The 18,761-nt window shown below is 43.8% G+C and overlaps 1 protein-coding gene across 1 annotated transcript in view; it reads right to left on the bottom strand.

Annotated features, from left to right (window-relative positions):
• COL4A3 (collagen type IV alpha 3 chain) overlaps positions 1-18,761 on the bottom strand; it is a 156,582-nt gene that overhangs the window by 17,470 nt on the left and 120,351 nt on the right. Inside the window, exons 31-41 of the mRNA XM_075530203.1 lie at positions 17,561-17,728; positions 16,203-16,292; positions 15,830-15,964; positions 11,833-11,931; positions 10,724-10,813; positions 10,244-10,383; positions 8,423-8,549; positions 4,900-4,980; positions 3,973-4,071; positions 3,690-3,737; positions 642-827 (exon numbers count right to left, since the gene is read on the bottom strand). Of these exons, the coding sequence (XP_075386318.1) occupies positions 642-827; positions 3,690-3,737; positions 3,973-4,071; positions 4,900-4,980; positions 8,423-8,549; positions 10,244-10,383; positions 10,724-10,813; positions 11,833-11,931; positions 15,830-15,964; positions 16,203-16,292; positions 17,561-17,728 (1,263 nt within the window). The remainder of the gene's footprint in view (positions 1-641; positions 828-3,689; positions 3,738-3,972; positions 4,072-4,899; positions 4,981-8,422; positions 8,550-10,243; positions 10,384-10,723; positions 10,814-11,832; positions 11,932-15,829; positions 15,965-16,202; positions 16,293-17,560; positions 17,729-18,761) is intronic.

The following is an 18,761-nucleotide window of genomic DNA, read 5'->3' on the forward strand; positions in this document are numbered from 1 at the left end:
CCACTAGTCTCCATCTAATCAATAAACTTGGTCTTTTTTATGACTTCGAGTTTTGTTCTACGTTTTTCTCCCTCTCAGTCCCGAACCTTTCAATAGGATCTCGTTCAAAGCCATTGGTAGTGGTAGCTGGGCACCATCTAGTTTTTTTGATCTCAGTGTCGTGGGAGCTGATGTTGAGTGACACATTAGGTCACTGGACAAATCGCTTCCACGTGTATTTTATTTTCTTCACTCCTCCTCGCTCCAGATAGGGCGAATTCAATAGTTGTCCCTTAGGCCCTAGTTGCTACTCATCAGAGTTGGATGTAGAACGTTGTCTTTGTGGACTGTGCTATACCAATTCACCTTGGTGTCCCCTAAGACTCTGATCCTCAGTCTCCAGGCCGAGCAACTCACTCTCTCAAGATGTTTGGTGAAGGCTAAGACGTTTTCATGGTTTCTAGGTTTCTACCAATCTTATCAAACCTCTGCCTCAACAATGCCAACAACCCAACAGCATCTGTGTATGTGAGATGAGGTGAGTATGGACAGACTAGTGATCAGACGGAAAAAGGAGCAACGAGGTTAATGAAGGCAAGATGGAATACTTTTCATATCAAACATTCTCACTCTTTCATCATATTCAAAACCCCACCCTCTACCTGGGTTTCCTCTTGAGCCTGGGGGACCTGGAGTTCCTTTTTGGCCAGGGATAAATGCACCAGGGACACCTGGTGGTCCTGGGAAGCCTTTTATACCAGTGGGTCCTCTTGGTCCAACATCTCCCACTGTCCCTTTCCTGCCTGGCAGGCCAGGCAAGCCAGGGGCTCCCCTGTCTCCTTTGGCCCCTAGAAAACAAGAAGACTTGATAAGTTTCCATAATACCCCTTAACTTGTGGTTACCTTCAATGACATAGATACTTTGCTTCAAAGGGTTGAGATTCACGTATCTTTTTTTTTTTTAAAGAGGCTGATGAATGAAATGTAAGTCTGAATAGTTAGCTATTTGACTGGAATCCCTGGTGGCACAATGGTTGCGAGCTGGGCTGCTAACTGCAACGTCAGCAGTTTGAAACCACCACCCACCCCTTGGGAGAAGATGGAGCTTTATACCTCGACAAAGAGTTACAGTCTTGGAAACTCACGGGGGGCAGTTCTAGCCTCTCCTATAGGGTCACTATGAGTCAGCATTGACTTGATGGCAGTGAGTTTGAGTTTTTTGTTTAAATCATTTTATTGGGGGCTCATACAGCTCTTATCACAAACCATATATACATCTTTTGTGTCAAGCACATTTTACATTTGTTGCCATCATCACTCCCAAAACATTATTTTTCTATTTGAGCTGTAGGAATCAGCTCCTCATTGTCTCCCCTTTCTCCCCCATGAACCCTTGATAATTTATAAATTATTATTTTATCATGTCTTACTCTGACCAATGTCTCCCTTCACCCACTTTTCTGCTGTCCATCCCCAAGGGAGGGAGGGGTTATATGTAGATCATTGTAATAGGTTCTCCTTTTCTATCCTACATTCCCCTCCCCCTCCTGGTATTGCTACTCTCATTATTGGTCCTGAGGGGTTTATCTGTCCTGGATTCCCTGTGTTTCCAGCTCTTATCTGTACCAGTGCACATCCTCTGGTCTAGCTGGATTTGTAAGGTAGAATTGGGATCATAATAGTGGGGAGGTGGGGCGGGGGAGGAAGCATTAAAGAACTTGAGAGAAATAGTATGTTTCATCATTGCTACACTGCACTCTGTCTGGCTCATCTCCTCCCCTCAACCCTTCTGTAAGGGGATGTCCAGTTAACTACAGATGGGCTTTGGATCTCCACTCTGCACTCCCCCTCATTCACAATGATGTGATTTTTTTGTTCTTTGATGCCTGATCTTATCAACACCTCATGATCACACAGGCTGATGTGCTTCTTCCATGTGGATTTTGTTGCTTCTCAGCTAGATGGCATCTTGTTTATCTTCAGGCCTTTAAGACTCCAGGTGCAATATCTTTTGATAGCTGGGCACAATCAGTTTTCTTCACCATATTTGCTTATGCACCCGCTTTGTCTTCAGTGATCATGTCAAGAAGGTGGGCATAATGGAATGCTAGTTTAATAGAACAAAGTGTTCTTTCATTGAGGGGGTACTTGAGTAATGAGGGGGCCAATGTCCATCTGCTACCTTAATACTAAACCTATAAATATATGCACATAGATTTATTTCCACATCCTCATATACAAATATATTTACATATGCACATGCCTGTATTTAGACCTCTATAAATGCCTTTTGCCTCCTAGTTCTTTCCTCTGTTTCTTTTTACTTTCCTGTTGTCCCACTATCATGTTCAGCCTTCATTTGGGTTTCAGTAATTCCTCTCGGTTACATTGTCCTTGATCAAGCCCTACCAGGCCTTCTACACCCTCTTCGTCATCAATTTTGGATCACATGTTGTTCCCTTGTCCCTGGGTTTGTTAACACCCACTTCCTTTCCCTCTCCCATGTCCTCCCAGAACCATCAGTTCTGTTGTTTTCTCCTCAGCTTGTTTATCCTGCTATCTTATTTAGATAGACATGAAGAGATAATAATATGCACAAGAAACAAGACAGAGCAAAGCAACAAAACAAAACAACACAACAACAAAAGAACAATGACAAAAAGAGAAAAGCTTGTAAATAGTTCAAGATCTGTTTGTTGACCTTTAGGAGTGTGTTCTGGTTGAATCTGATGGGGTGCCAAGCCCTGGCCCCAAAGTCTATTTTTGGTATTCCCTGGGGACTTCGTTGCTCTGTTCCCCTTGCTGTTCTGTTGGAGTTTAAGTTTTTAAAAATGATTTGACTTAGGCAAAGTCATTTCACCAGATCAAATCTTAGATTTCTTCTTTTAGAAATCGATATAATGCCTTTGTGTGGGTAAACAAAGGCTCCCTGGTGGCATAATCCTTGGGCATTGGGATGCTAACCACAGTGTCATTGTATGATCGGATGCAATTACCTTCTGCTGTGTACTGCAGACCAATCCAGGACAGCATAGCCTGTGTGAAAGTTATTTTGGGTTTGTTGCATTGAGTTATTTCTATTATAGCCACACCAGATAGCTAAGACAGGCAGGCACGGTTGCGCTTTGAGAAGTCATCAACTCCACCACCCTCATATGTTTAGAAGGAGAGCCCTGATGGCATAATAGTTATATATTGGGTTGCTAACTGCAAGGTAAGTAGTTCAAAACCGCCAGCCGCTCTTCGGAAGAAAGATGAGACTTTCTACTTCCATGAAAAGTTATAGCCTCAGAAACCCACAGTGTCAATTCTACCGCGTCCTGTAGGGTCACTATGAGTCTGAACTGAGTCAATGGCAGTGAGTTTGGTTTGTGTTTTTAGATTTGGGGGATGTGGTAGATTTTAGCACACTAAGAAGAACAAAGAAAGCTTTTTCCCTTTCATAGACTTTCATAGAGATAATTCCAAGATTGGATCACAGTTTCTCATTAGTTTACTTAGTTGTGATGGTAACAAATAAGCATTTGGAATGAGTGCTAAGAACTTGCATAGCCCTAATAAAATGATTAAAAAAGAATTTGCATAGGCTATGTATTGCCATTGGGGATTCTTGAATTTAATATGCTAAGTGTACCTTCCATGTCACGCATGTGAAACTAGATGCTGCCCTTGAGAATGTACTTCATTGGCTTCAGGGAGGAAGACCCTACCTTGAGCTCCAGGGCTTCCTTTGGGACCTGGAATTGGCTCCAGCAAACCTGAAAGAGAAAACATTGGTATAATAACCAATGGCAGTTTATCACCTTCTCCATCTAACACATCTGCTTGCATTTCCTCAGGCAATGGAAGGGTGGATTAATGGTCACATCCCATCTTGTTAGACAGCATCAGCTTTCCCAGAGAAGAATCTTCAGGGAAGTTAAGGGGCACAAGGTCAGTAGCTATTGTATCCAAAAGAAATTGAGTGAATCAAAGATGAGGAGCAAGTGGTACCTGTTTCTCCCTTTTCTCCAGTTGGTCCAGGAATTCCATCACGTCCTTGGTTACCTCTTACACCCATTGGTCCGGGAGGCCCTGGGAGTCCTGGAGGGCCTAAAACCAAACCAAACCAAAACAACACACCATGACGTATGAGGGGCTTCAAGAGATTTGTAGAACATTTTCATTTTCTTCTAAATCCATAAACTTTTTGAAGCTCCTTCCTACCAAGTGGTTTAATGGGAAAAACAGAGGTGTATGGGAATTAGCTAAAGGTGCTGTCATTTCCGCCCCTAGAACAGAACTGTAGCTCTGTGATTATACTGGGTCCCAGGCTGGCACAAGGAGATTGTGATCAGCTGCTAACCTAAGGGTTGGGAAGTCGGACCCACGGAGTGGCGATCTGCTTCTATGAGGGCGAGAGCCCTGGGAGCTCTATGGAGCAGCTCTAGTCTGGTACCCGTTGGGATGCCATGACTTGGACTTGACTTGACGACGCTAGGCTCTGCTAGTTTATTTTGAAGCCAAGTCTACAGTGAAAACTATACATAGTCTGATATCATCACCTTGGCATGTTTAGGTTGGCAGATAATTGAATTCAGTATGCAATCTATCTTTCTGTCAGTTGGTCGTGCTTTGGTGGCTTGTGTGTTGCTGCGATGCTGGAAGCGATGTTATTGGTATTTCAAATGCCAGCAGGGTCACCCAAAGTGAAAGGTTTCAGTGGAGCTTCCAGACTGAGAACAGGTATCTAAAAAGGACTCCGTTTCCTACTTCGGAGAAAGGAGCCTCTGAAAATCTTATGTACAACAACAACTTTCCCCAGGGCATTAAGTGAATGGAAGCATCTTTGATGGAGCCAACTTGCCCAGGACTTAGAGTGTACAGGGGGAAGTGTGTCCCCTACAAGAAAAGGAAATAGAGAAAGTACAAAAAGGAAACCTGGGGGTCCTTTCATTCCCGGAGATCCTGGGAAGCCTTTGATGCCTTTAAACCCAAAATCACCATCAGGACCTGGCTTTCCTGCAAATGAAGAGAGAGGGAAAGAGAACAGAGAAAAAAACATCATGGACTAGATGAACACAATGACTGATATGGTCAGTTTTTCTCTTATAGTCAACTGTGCTCATGGAGGAACCCTGGAGAATCAAACCCAGCAGCCACTCCCTGGGAGAAACATGGAGCAGCTCTCCTCTGTGATTTATGGGTCTATCTTGGAGATATGTCAGGTTTAATTGAAGGCCACATTAATAGAGTAATTGCTGTTTAGTGAATCACATTCATTTTTTAGTATCTTTAAAAAAATTTATTAGCACTTCATCCACATGTCATACAATTGAGTAATTCAATCATATCAAGAAAAGTTCCACAATTCTAGAACATTTTGTTCTTCCTCCTTTTTTATTTTTAAATGTTTTTTTATTAATAAATCTTTTTATTGGGGCTCATACAACTCTTATCACAATCCATACATACATCAGTTGAGCAAAGCACCCTTATCATTGATTGCACTCGTCATTCTCAAAATTCACCTTCCACTTGGGTTCCTGGAATCAGCTTGGTTTCCCCTTTTTTCCCCTTCCCCTCCCTCCCTGCTTCCCCCTGGTCCCTTAATAGTTTATAAATAATTATTATATCTTATCTTACACTGCCGGGCGTCTCCCCTCACCCACCTTCCCATTGCCCATCTCCCAGAGAGGAGGTTACACATAGATCTCCAAGATTGGTTCTCCCTTTCTACACCCCCTTCCCTCCTGGTGTTGCCACTTCGACCGCTGGTGTTGAGGGGTTCATCCGTCCTAGATTCCCTGTGTTTCCAGGTCCCTACTGCGTCACTGTACATCCTCTGGTATAACCAGGTCCGCAAGGTAGAATTGGGGTCATGATAATTGGGAGGGGAGGAAGCGTTCAGGAACTAGAGGAAGGTTTTGAGTTTAATTGTTGCTACACTGAACCCTGAGTGACTCATCTCCTCCCCACGACCCCTCTGGAAGGGATGTCCAGCTGTCTACAGATGGGCACTGGGTCCCCATCACGCACTCCCCCTCATTCACGGTGATGTGATTCCCACACACACACACCTGCCTTTGTTGTTTGAGACCTGGTCTCCTCTGCCCTTCACGATCACCCATGTTGGTGTGCTGCTTCCATGTGGGCTTTGTTGCTTTTGTATGTTAGTGGCTTTTCTGATTATCAGTGTGTCAGTGTTGCTGGTGTCGAAGCCATGTTCATATGTGCCACTTAGGCACTGTCAAAGTCATCTGCATTTGTATGCACATATTACTATATCAGCAGGTCCACCAAGACAAGATAGGCTGGACAAACAATGAGAGAAGAAAATAATGGGACCAATGGTCCCGGAGGGGCATGAGAGCGTGGGAGGTAGGGGAAGGGAGGAGGTGTCGCCCAACACAGAGAATCCAGGACAGACAAACCCCTCAGGACAAATAACAGTAGCCATACCAGGAGAGAAAGGGGAAAGTGGCAGGGGTCGGGAGGTGGGGGAAGGGAGAACCAATCATAAGGATCTATATATAACCTCCTCCCAGGGCGATGGACAACAGAAAAGTAGGTCAAGGGAGACATTTGTCAGTGTAAGACATGAAAAAATAATAATAACTTATAAAGTATCAAGGGTTCATGAGGGAGGTAGGGTGGGGGAGGGAAGGAAAAGATAAGGAGCTTATACCAGGAATCAAGTAGAAAGAAAATGTTTTGAAAATGATGATGGCAACAAATGTACAAATGTGCTTGATACAATGGATGTATGTATGGATTGTGATAAGAGATGGATGAGTCCCAATAAAATAATAAAAAAAGGAAAGAAACATTTTCAGTATCTTAATGCACATAGCCAGACTGCTTCTTAGAAGCAAAAATGGACAGAATTCATTTCATGTTCTTTGGATATGTCAGGGTCCAGAAACTGAAGAATGACATTATATTTGGTAAAGTAAAGGGTCAGCAAATAAGTCCCCTTATGAAAATAACAATAATACTTTATCATTTATCAAGGGTTCACTAGGGTGGGGAAGGAGGGAAAAGGGGCTGATACCAAGGGCTCAAGCAGAAAGTAAATGCTTAGAAAATGACGATGGCAGCAGATGTACAGATGTGCTTGATACAATTGATGTGTGGATTGTTATAAGAGCTAGAAGAGCCCCAGTAAAATGTTCCTGCAAAAAAAAAAAGAAGTCCCTTGATAAGATGATTTGATAAGATACAGTGGCTGCATGAGGTCCTCAGACGTAGCGACACCCGCGAGAATGCTGCAGGACTTGTGGTACAAAGCATGACGGTGAGTCGGAATCAACCCGACGGCCCCAAACAACAACAGCAACAACGCAGCTAGAAAGTCAGAAGTTTGAAACTACTAGCTGCTCCAAGAGGGAAAGATGAGGCTTTCTCATCTCATAAAGACGGATAGCCTGGCAAACCCACAGGAGCAGTTCTGCTCTGTCCTATGGGGCTGCTGCGTTGGAATTGACTTGATGGCAGTTTTCACATGGATGTGGGAGGAGTCTTGATGGCCTGGAGGGTTCTAGGCTGGGTTCCTATCTGGAAGGTGGGTGATTTGAAAGAGTTAGTCTCAGAAACCCACAGGATAGTTGCACATTGTCCTATAGGACTGCTCTGGGTCCAATCCACTTGACAGCCATGGGTACTGGGTGCTCAGGGAAGCACTCTGCCTGGTGAGCACCCAAGCGTTTCTCCAGGTTATTATTTCGTCAGACCTGGCAGGTCATTCCCAAAGGTGTGTGTGTGTGTGTGTGTCAGCAGACCAGGTGAGTCGCCCAGTATTTGTCTTACTGCTTTCTTGGGGAGGGATGGCCAAACAATGAAACCTGGCAGCATTTAAAGAGAGTTGGAACATCTTTCAGTAAATGACCTAAAGGTACAACCTGAAGTAGCTTAGCTGTTGTGTTTAATACCAGATAATGGGGAAACTTAATTCCCCATATTATGTTAATACAAAAGAAAGCCAACAATCAAGCCTGGGACAAGCCAGAAGAGAAGATTCAGAACAGCACCATAGGACTCCTAAAGGGGATCTCGTAGGGAATACAGGGATAATGGAGACCTACATAGCCCAGTGGGGAGGTAGACAGGCCACGCATATGCGTACATAGAAACAGTGATGGATACCTGGGGGTAAGAAAGAAATGAGTCCATCAAATAGAAATGTGTCCCTTGAGCATGAACTCCCATTTTGAGTCTTTAGACTGAGGTTGCTGACACATTTTAGGAGCTTTGTGGATAACAGCAAGGTTTTAGATTTTGGCCCGCCAGATAAGCCAATCAATCCGACGAGGCTCCTTGTGGCCAAGCCATTGTTTCTCAGAGTCTTAGACGTTGAAGCGCAATGTTGAATGAAGGCAATTTTAATACAAAGTGTCAAGTCGCTGCCCGTGGGCTGCGATGATTTAAGGAGTCCGGCTTTCAGGGTTGTCACGCCAAGACTCACCTGGGAGGCCAGGGCTTCCGGCATGTCCAGGGAGGCCGTCAGGTCCAGGGGGCCCCATATGGCCAGGCGGCCCAGGCTGTCCCCTTTGTCCTTTCTCGCCCATGTCCCCGGGAAGGCCTGGATCCCCCTTGAATTCAGACAAACACCTTTATAACTCTTCTATGAGCAGCTGATGTGATCAGAATTACAGGATGTGTTATGTTTTGCTCACACTATTATTTATTTCATCCCTTTTAAAACTTTTTATTGTGATTTAGATGGAGGTTTATGTATCCAATCATTGCTTTGTAGTCAACAACTAAACAACGTATGAAAGTTTCTAGCAGCTTGCCCGGGCCTCCCCTTCATCACCCACCTCTGTCATGTAGAATATTACCTTCCCGTGCACCCCATGAGCCCTCTCCACCCTCACCCCTTCTTCCCCTCCTACTCCTCCCTGGTAGCCATCAAAGAATGCTTCTTTAGGTATGAAACCATTATCGTGATTTTCAAACATTAACAATGGTTTCAGACGATATTTGTCCTTTTGGGATCCACCATTCCTTTCTTCGTTCACCCAACAATTCACATGACACATCTACTGTGTCTAAGGAGCCCTGGTGACGTAGTCGGTTACGACAAGTTGGGCTGCTAACCACAAGGTCAGCAGTTTGAAACCACCAACAGTCCAAAGGGAGAAAGATGAGGCTTCCAACTCCCGTGAAGATTTACAGAAACCCGCCTGGGGCAGTTCTACCCTGCCGACTCTTAGTAGTGAGTGAGGGGAAGTGGCTGTGAGAGAAGGACTCAGTGCTAAAGCGCCACTTCTTGGTTTTGAGACTGAATCTAAAAATAAAGTGCAAAGGAATTTGTGTTCCAAAAAGTAACATGCTGCTTCCTTGAGGCTGCGTGGAATTACACATATTTTTCTTTCTGCTTGCTTTAGCAATTCCTGTCGGAGAACGTGGCTGGTAGAAATGAAGGCAGGTTTGCATATTCTTGGCTCAGAAAAGAGCCAAAGGCCCTCATAGATTAATGGACCACATAAAAGTTAAGTCTCCATAACCCTGAGACCAGAAGAACTAGATGGTGCCCGGCTACTACTACCAACTTCTCGGGAAAAGATCACACTAGAAAGTTCTAGAGAGAGTGGGAGAGAGATGTGGAGCAAAACTCAGACACAAAAGAAAGGCCGAATGGCTTCGTGCTACAATGAATGCCCCAATGAGGGCACTGGCATCCTGTCACTGACGAACAGCACAGACACAGGGGGTGGCGTGGGGGCAGGGCACTGAGACTAGGTAAAAACGTATTTATTTCAAAAATAAGTTTTGAAATAACCGAAGATGAATGTATGCATTTTAGGATTTTTGTTTGTTTGTTTCTGCTCTTAAGAGATTAACGCTAATGTGGTTTGAGTTTACATCTTTTACTATCTCATGCTTTCTTGAGAAGAGACCAGCGTTTTTGATGACAAGCTCTGGAAATTTATTTTTCGCAGCCTGCGTGAGCTGGGACCGTGAACAGTGAGGGATCATCTTATACCTTAAGAACAAGCACTGCGCTCGGGCGCTGGGTGGGCCTGTGATCACTGCCACCTACTGGTAACACGTAGAATAGCAGGAGCAGTTAAGAGCAGTTCCTTGTCTGGGCGGATGGAGTCAGAAGGTTTGAGCTGAGGAAGCTACACGTATCCTGAGCTCTGGCTACTGGATTGAACACGCCCCCCATGACTCCCTGCGTGTGCAGCAATATTTTCAGTTTCTTCTACCCACACTGAACCTGGGTACTTTCTGATGGTTCCCTAAGTGTATGCACCATCGAGACAGGAATGGCTTATACCTTTGGTCCCGGTGGTCCTGGCTTTGCATCTGCAGAACAACCTTGATTTCCCTTGTCTCCTTGGAGACCAGGAAGGCCTGGGAGGCCTGGCCTTCCTGGAAATCCTGGGAATCCTGGATCCCCTCTCTTCCCTTTGGGACCTGAAATTAGGAGAAAAGGCAGATAAAGTCACTAAGCAGAGGCAGCTTAACCTGTTCTATTTTTGACTTTTGCCCCAGTCGCATTCCTCCAAGAAATGGGTTCTCCCAAATCTCAAACACCTCAGGTAATTATAGTGGGTAATTTTTACACACGTAAACATCAAATCTGTTTTCTCACAATGTTATGGTTGTCAACATTGCATTTTTCCTATCACACTCTTTCACAGTCTCTACCAAATGGAAAAATCAACAGCAACAAAGAACAAATGAGCAGCACAGAAAATCTAGATCCGTGGCCCACCATGAGCATCTGGACTCATAATAAGACCGTATACGTCACCTGGCATCCCCATGTTCCCCATGCTTCCTGGAACACCACATGGCCCTGGTCCTCCGGGATTCCCAATGCTGCCCGGGTCTCCTCTGGGGCCTTGAGGAAAAATCAGTAAGTACACAGATCACAGAGTTCCTGAGCATGGCAGGGCCTCACTGTTTGTTAACGACACAAGGGAACCACAGCAGCATCTTTAAGTTCTGGTTTAGCTCTGCTAGCGTCTAGAGAAAGGTTTGGAGGAAAACTCACTAACAGATACCCAGATGACACAACTTTGCTTGCTGAAAGCAAAGAGGATTTGAAGCACTGACTGATGGAGATCAAAGACTACAGGCTTCAGTAGGAATAACATCTCAACAACAAGAAAACAAAAATCCTCACAACTGGACCAATATAAGCAGCATCAGGCTACACAGGGAAGAGACTGAAGTTGTCTAGGGTTTCATTTTACTTCGGTCCACAAAGGACAGCTCTTAGAAGCGGCAGTCAACAAAATAAAAGGACAGACTACATCGAGTACATCTGCTGCCAAAGTTCTCTTTAAATTCTTATAAAGCAAGATGACCCCATAAGGACTAAGGTGTGCACCTCAGCCATGGTGTATTAAATTGCAAAAGGTGTGTGTGAAAGACAGACAGTGAACAAATGAGAGTGGAGATGAACTGATGCATTATGAATTATGGTATTGGCTAAGAAGGTTGGAAATACCATGAACAGCCAGAAGAGCAAACGGATTTTGCCTTGGACAAAATACAGCGGGAATGTTCCTTAGAAGCATGGAGGGAGAGTGTTTATCTCCTGGGCTTTAGACATGTTGTCAGGAGGGACCAATCCTGGAGCAGGACACCATGCATGGTAAAGCAGAAGGGCATCATTAATCAGGAAGACCCTGGATAAAATGGACTGATCAACACAGTGGCTGCAACAATGGGCTCACACATAACAATGGTTGTGAAGATGATCCAGGACTTGGCGGTGATTCATTTTGTTACACACACACACACACACACACATTCATATTCAACCCAAATCCAGGAAAAAAAAGTTTTCTATGTCAAACTCTTGAACACATTAAAGTATTATGCTTCTAGCACAGAAATATTGCTTCTTTATACCTGGTGGTCCAGGTGGTCCTGGCAGCCCTTCGAGACCTTTTAAACCTGGTAACCCAGGAATGCCTCTGTCTCCTTTCTGACCTGGATCTCCTGCAAGTCCTAAAATGAAGAACCACGTGGTAGACATGCAGGTTAGAATTCTATTAGACGCATCCATAGCACCATAACTCATCCATGAACCCTAATGAGAAATGACTGTAACAAAGCAGAGCATATCTTGAGAAACATGGGGCGATGCGGGCCTATTAAAAAAACTCACTGCCACCGAGTCAATTCGGACTCAAAGCGACCCTGCAGGTCTGAGTAGATCTGCCCTTTGGGTTTCCGAGGCGGTAAGCCTTTACAAGAAGGAGTAGGTGGCCTCATCCCTCCCAAGGATCAGCTGGTGGTTCTATGTGCTGACCTTGTGGTTAGCAGCCCAGCATGTGACCCTCCATGTTCTCAGAGCTCTTTCGTTATTATTTTAAAAAACGTGTTACAAAACAACCTTATCCCTTTAAAGTACCCCCCATTACACTGAATACATTGGTCAAGTCTGTGGTTCCACTCTTGGAAACATTTTACAAAACGCATCTGTTTGGATGGCTGACAGTACTTCCCTCATTTTTTTCCTTCACCTTTTCTACATTGTAAAATTTCTGGCCTTTCATGTCCCTCTTCCTTCAAGGAAACAAAAAGAAGTCTCACGGATTGAGTTCAGGTGAGTAAGGTATGTGGTTCAAGAGAGACATGCTTTTTTTTTTTTTTTTTTGACCAAAAGTGATGCACTGAGACGGTTGTGTGAGCAGATGCATTATCATGGTAGCAAAACCAGTCTGCTGCCTGCCACAAATCAGGCTATTTTTTGTTCCACATTCGTACACAGTCTTTTCAGAGCCTCTAAATAGAAAACTTGATTCATAGTCTGACCTGGTGGCATGGACTTCAAATGTACTATGAGTCGAAATTTTCATCCATTCAGGAAGTTGATGGACTTCCAGAATGAGGTGTGTCATCAATTGACATTTCACCTTTTTTTTGAAACAAGAAAACCACTTATATACTTGAGTTTTTCCCATAGTGCTGTCCTTGTAAGCTGTGTTCAACACCACAACAGTTTCTGCGGCATTTTTCCTGAGCAGAAAACAGTTTCACATAGGCACACTGTTCTTAAATCAGCCATCACAAAAAACAAGGTTTGAGAGAAACTGCTCTTACAAACGAATTCACTGTGGTCATAGAGAACCTTCCCAGGTGACGCTACTGGGTGCACTAATTCAGTGAGAGTCGGCCAATTCTCCCCTCGTAGAAAAAAATGTATCTTTTGAAAACTTTGCTCCGCCCAGTGCAATTCCATTTTGGTTTTTTTTGGTGCCCCTTGTACTTCTTCCCACACAGATTTGTTTGTCCATTTGGCAGTCCATGGTACTTTCAATATTCTTCTCCAGCACCACAATTCAAATACTCTGCTTCTTCTTCTGCCTTCTTTAATATAAAATTTTTACATGCATATGATGAAATGGAAAAATATCATGGCTTGGGTCAGGCTCACTTTGGTCCTAAGAGAGCTGGGCACAATTTTCTATGGTGAAGAATTTCTGGAAGAGGGAATTTCCTTCAGCTCAATCGTGAAGACCCAGTGGAAGCGGTTGGGCAGAGAAAACATGGGATGCAACCGGATTCCTAGGTAAGGAAAGTCTTTTTCCTCACCTCTGGTCTTCCCACTCGTGGGACGTATCACAATCTAAAGATATCCTGCTGGGGTGGCATTCTTCCATGTTGCAGGAGTCCGTGAACTGCAGCCCAAACTGGGCTGGTTCTACATGACTTGAGAGCTAAGAACTACAATATGCATATTTTTTCTATGAATTTCCCCAACTGTCTAGTTTCTGTAGAATGTCGGGACATTGTGCTCCTACAGATAGTTTACAGGGTCTGGAGAATTGTTCTTTATGCCTTGAATTAGCAGTGCTGTAAGCACAGTTGTGTGTGTGCGTGTGTGTTATTGCTTGAAGTGAACTTGTTTGTCACAGACTCCGAGACCATTTCAGTTCCACTTTGCTCCTTTTTCTTTCAGCCACTCAGACCACTGTTTAGGGTTGCGGGCTAAGGAATCTGGAGGGGTTGGAGCACAGCTTTCTAACCACTTCACAGCGTTCTCTTTTACTGCTAAGCAATGTAATACCATCTTCTGCTTGCAACCCAAATGAAATTATCCCATGGACCTTAGGCTTAATGGGATTAACCAAGGCGTTTACTTCTTAGCTTTGTTCAGGCTAGAAAACACTTCTTATAAATCAAATTTCCCAGCGATGATCCCGTTTCCTGTAACAGTGGCAAATTCACTGGCTGCAGCCACTCTTAGAAGCCTAATAAGACCTCACATCTTAGCAAGTCTTTTCTAAGTCCCGGAAGGAGGGCTTCTTTCCAGAAAGATCTACAGCACTCAGTCCCATTTTTTTCCCTCCAGAGTCTCTAGTCTCTAGTCAGGTTAGGCCCATGACAGATCCCCTCCAGCCATGGGCAAGGGTCTCAAACAGCTTTACTATCAGACAGAGGTCATTTTAATTCGCTTATACTGTATTGAACTTGATCCTTGGTCAGTGAGAGGTTAGAGACAGACAAACAGAACAGAGATAGAATTTAGCCAGGAATGTGAAGTTCAGAAAGATTGTATTGAGGCTGGGAAAGAATTCCCGGGAGGGAAGGGAGAGCAGAGAAAGGGGCGTGGATCTCTTGAGCCCCCAGGTAGGTTCTGTGACCCAATGAGTTGGGTCAGGGAAGTTCCCAGTCCCGAGTTTTTAAAGTGGGTCTTTACGTGGGCCATGAATCATCATCTATCCAGATGGCAAATATTTGTTAAATGCAATCTCAGCTCTCCAAGTGCATAAGAAATGCCTCAAAACTTGATGTGGTTTTTGCAATAGCAAACACATTGACCCATCATTGTTTCACTGTGATGTGAAAGTTTAATTTGCTGAAGCCAATAACAATGTACTCAGTGACTCTGCTTTTTAAAGCCATTTGGGATCAAACCTTGTCAAGGACCTAGCAAGGATGGCCACACTTTTCTTTTAATCACACTGATTTCATGTTGGCTTTACTTGATCATATCATGAAAAAGTGTCATGGAAAGGTACTCAGATCATCTGAATTGGTTTGAAGGCTCATCATCGTACACTATGCCTAATATTAACAGCATTTCCAAAGGGTTTGTTTCTTATTTAAAAATACTTCATTGTTACTAGTGGTCATTCTCTAAGTGATTTGAGCATGAGAAGTAGTCTTTAGATACCGGCAGAAAGATCCTCCCTGGTAGTTAACAGAGTATCATGAAATTTGTGGTGGAAACTTTAATTTTAGCCAGGGAAAGGTTTCAATGTACAATTTTCCAACAGTTTAATGTTTCACCTTAAATGATTTTTAATTAATTTGGAATTCATTAATTTTAAGGAATCTGGGAGCTTATCATTTAAAATTTAACTAGGGACAAGATAGTTATAAATACATCTCAGAGGAAGTACAACCCCCATGGTCCTTCATCTCAGGTACTGTGGAATGTTCTCGGGAAAGATCAGTCCCCAGGAAAGGGCAGTGCACCTGGTCAGTGGAAAAGAGGGGGACCCTCAGTGAGATGGATTGACATGGTGACTGCAACAATGGGCTCAAATATAACAAATGTGAGGGTGTTGCAGATACAGTTTTGTTCTGCTGTGCACAAGGTCGCTACGGATCGGAACTGACTCGATGGCGTCTAACAACACTATACGTCTGACAGACAACAGTGCAGAATTAACTTAGAAAGAGGCGGAGGCAACACGTTGTTGTGGAAGGCACACACTCACACCTGTTGCCATCCAGGCTCAGCCACCCAACTTACTCTGTGGTCTTTGCACAGGTCACTAAACACTGGGTCTCACCATGCGCATGTGCCGACTGAAGGGAGTTCCCCGGATTAGGGAGCGTAGGTTCAGAATCTGCACAGATGTTCTGATTCTAAATACAAGAACTGACTTACCTTTGAGACCTGGTTCTCCCTTGTCCCCCAGGAAGCGGGATATTTGAGATGGTCCTGGGGCTCCTTTGTCTCCTGGCTCCCCTTTGACTCCCGGAAGCCCTGTCTCACCCTTTATCCCTGTCATTCCAAGGCCACCTAACAGACAGAAGGACAATATTAGTTAAAGTCACTCACAAGAACCCAGCAGTTCAGTGTTGAGCATGTAAGACATGAGTTCTCCCAATGTGCAAACACCTTTGTCCCTTTGAGGGGAAAGCTGCTCAGGGAGCACAAAGGAGTTTGGCTTTGTCCTTTCTCTGTGCCCATTCAATGGACTCACACCCTCTCCCCGCGGCTGACACCAGTACTCTCGGAAGGAGACTCCATCACTCACCCCTCTGGCCAGGGTCTCCTGGGTTCCCAGGAGGACCGGGAGGGCCAATATTTCCGGGAAAGCCCATCATTCCAACCATTCCTTTTTGTCCTAAGGGAACAAATGAACACAAAGCAGTGTACGTTTCACGAAACAATAAAGCAAAGTAGCCTCCGCATAAAGCAAACTAGATTTAGAAATGGAGGCCAAGAGTCGAAGCAGTGTCTCTTCAGTTAGGAAAAATAATCATATCTGTGTAACAGATGGGTCAGTAAACAGTCTATTTTATGTCATTGATTTGGAAATCAATGGTAGGAAATCCCATTTATGGAATGGAACGTGGAACAGATAATGGTGAAGTTTTAGAACATCCCCATCCTAACATAGTTTTATGTGTTCATATATTATCTCATTCATATTACTTGTCTATAACTGAATTTTGGTTTTAAATGTATTTGCTTGTGAAGATCTCTCCCATTATGGGAGGTGGAATCTTGTCCACTCATGTGTTGTTAGTGCCTAGCAGGGTGCTGGTGTGTGTTAGCAGTTCAGTACTATGAAAAACAAAACAAATTACAATTTGCTGACATTTTTCTCAGAGAGGGAGATCAATGAGGTCCTTGGGCCATAAAGACAGTCCTCAAATATACCCCCTCTACTCCTACAGGTAAACTCCCGCAAAGCATCCATGAAACAATAAGGATTATATGGAAACATCAGGAACCATTACAGACCAGCAAATTAGAGAGCATAGATGAAATAGACAAAATGAGCAAATTTCCAGGGAGAAAAAAAAAAAAACCAACGGACTCAAGAAGAAATGGAAAATCTAAACAGAGAAAGAAAGTGAATTAGTAATTTTCAAACTTCCCACAAAGAAAAACCCAGACCTACATGCCTTCCCTGGGGAATGCCATAGAATGTTTAAGAAATACCAATTGTTCAAAAACTCTTTCAGGAAACATGAGGGAAGGCAACGCTTCCCAGCTCATTCAATACAGTCAATATTACTTCCAATTGTAGTCAAGGCAGCAAAAGGCATCCCAAGTTACAGAATCTACAGACCAAGATCCCTTATGAATAGAGATGCCAAAAATCCTCAACAAAATACTAGAAAACTCAATTAAGTAATATGTAAAAAAGAGTACACAGTAAGAACAGTTATATCCTGGATAATTGTGACATGTGACCATTCTCTGCCCCTTGACTATAGTGCAGACTAGTAGCACAGGAATTCAGAAGATACTCATGTTAATCAGAAGAAAAGTATGGATCCAAAAGTCTACCTTCCTGCTCCTGTACTCCGTTTACACAGCCATCTTAAAAGAGAAGTGTAGAAGGACAGACAAAGAAAAGACCACACGAAAATGTATCAATACCTGGTGGTCCTATAGATCCTGGATTTCCTGGATATCCTTTTTGACCAGGTGGTCCAATCTCACCTCGATGGCCTGGCCTTCCTGGGGGTCCAGGTTCTCCAGGAAGCCCTGACCTATCCAAGCCTGGTATACCAGGGTCTCCCTTTGAACCTGCGCCACCTCTTCTTCCTGTATACGAACGCACGAATAAAAGAGTTAGCAAGCTCGTGCTTTCTTCGCCAACTTTAGAAATATTCCATGGCTGTGGGATTTGGGGCAAACCACACATTTATGTGTGGAAGTAGTCATTAATTAATCTCTGGATCCAAAATTCTCTTCTCCTGTAGTAATATTAGTATAGCATTTCGATCCTTATTCTAGTTCTTCAGGTGGATCCTGGAGCTACACGTTACCTGCTTCACCTGGAGAAGGCAAAGATCCCCTTAAAGCCGCATGGAGGTGACCCCTAGGTGCTTCTGTCAACAAGAGTGGCACCATAACAACCAGAGTCTCGGGGAAAATGTACTGTGAACATATATACTCTGTTATATGGCAGTGTGGACGTACATACTATGTTGCACGGCATTTCCAGGCATATGCTATATACCTATAGGATTCAAGTATGAGGGTCTTTAGGGATCAACTGAACTCAAATGTATTTTTTTTGCCGACAACAGTTTCCAAGATCCGATGGAGAGGAATGAAAAAGAGTAAACTTCCCATGCTCTTGAATGCCTATGTGTGATTCGGATTTCATGTTACGACCTTTCTTTGACGTTTGTTGTAAAAGAATCAACTACAGATTTTAGTTTCTAACATGTTGAAATGTTACCTTTAAACACATTCACTCTGTTTAATTAAAAGGATAGATACATTAATATACTTCTGGAAGTATATTCCGGAGGTACAGACCTCTTCTGAGAATGTTGTCATGGTTAACGGTTCTGTTGCTAATCAAAAGGTTGGCAGTTTGAACGCACTAGCTGCTGCATGGGACAAAGGACATGACCTTCTGCTCCTGGGAAGAGTCACAGCCTAGACCCCATACGGGCAGTGCCACGCTGCCCTGTAGGGTTGCTATGAGTTAAAATAGACTCAGTGGCATACAACAACCACACATCCTGGTTATTGTTGTCAGGTGCCTTAGCGTCTGATCCGACTCATAGCAACTTAGGTGCATTAGAACAAAACCCTTCCTGGTCCTGCACCATTCTCACAGCGA

The sequence above is a fragment of the Tenrec ecaudatus genome, chromosome 13 (assembly GCF_050624435.1).
Source record: "Tenrec ecaudatus isolate mTenEca1 chromosome 13, mTenEca1.hap1, whole genome shotgun sequence".
NCBI lineage: Eukaryota > Metazoa > Chordata > Mammalia > Afrosoricida > Tenrecidae > Tenrec > Tenrec ecaudatus.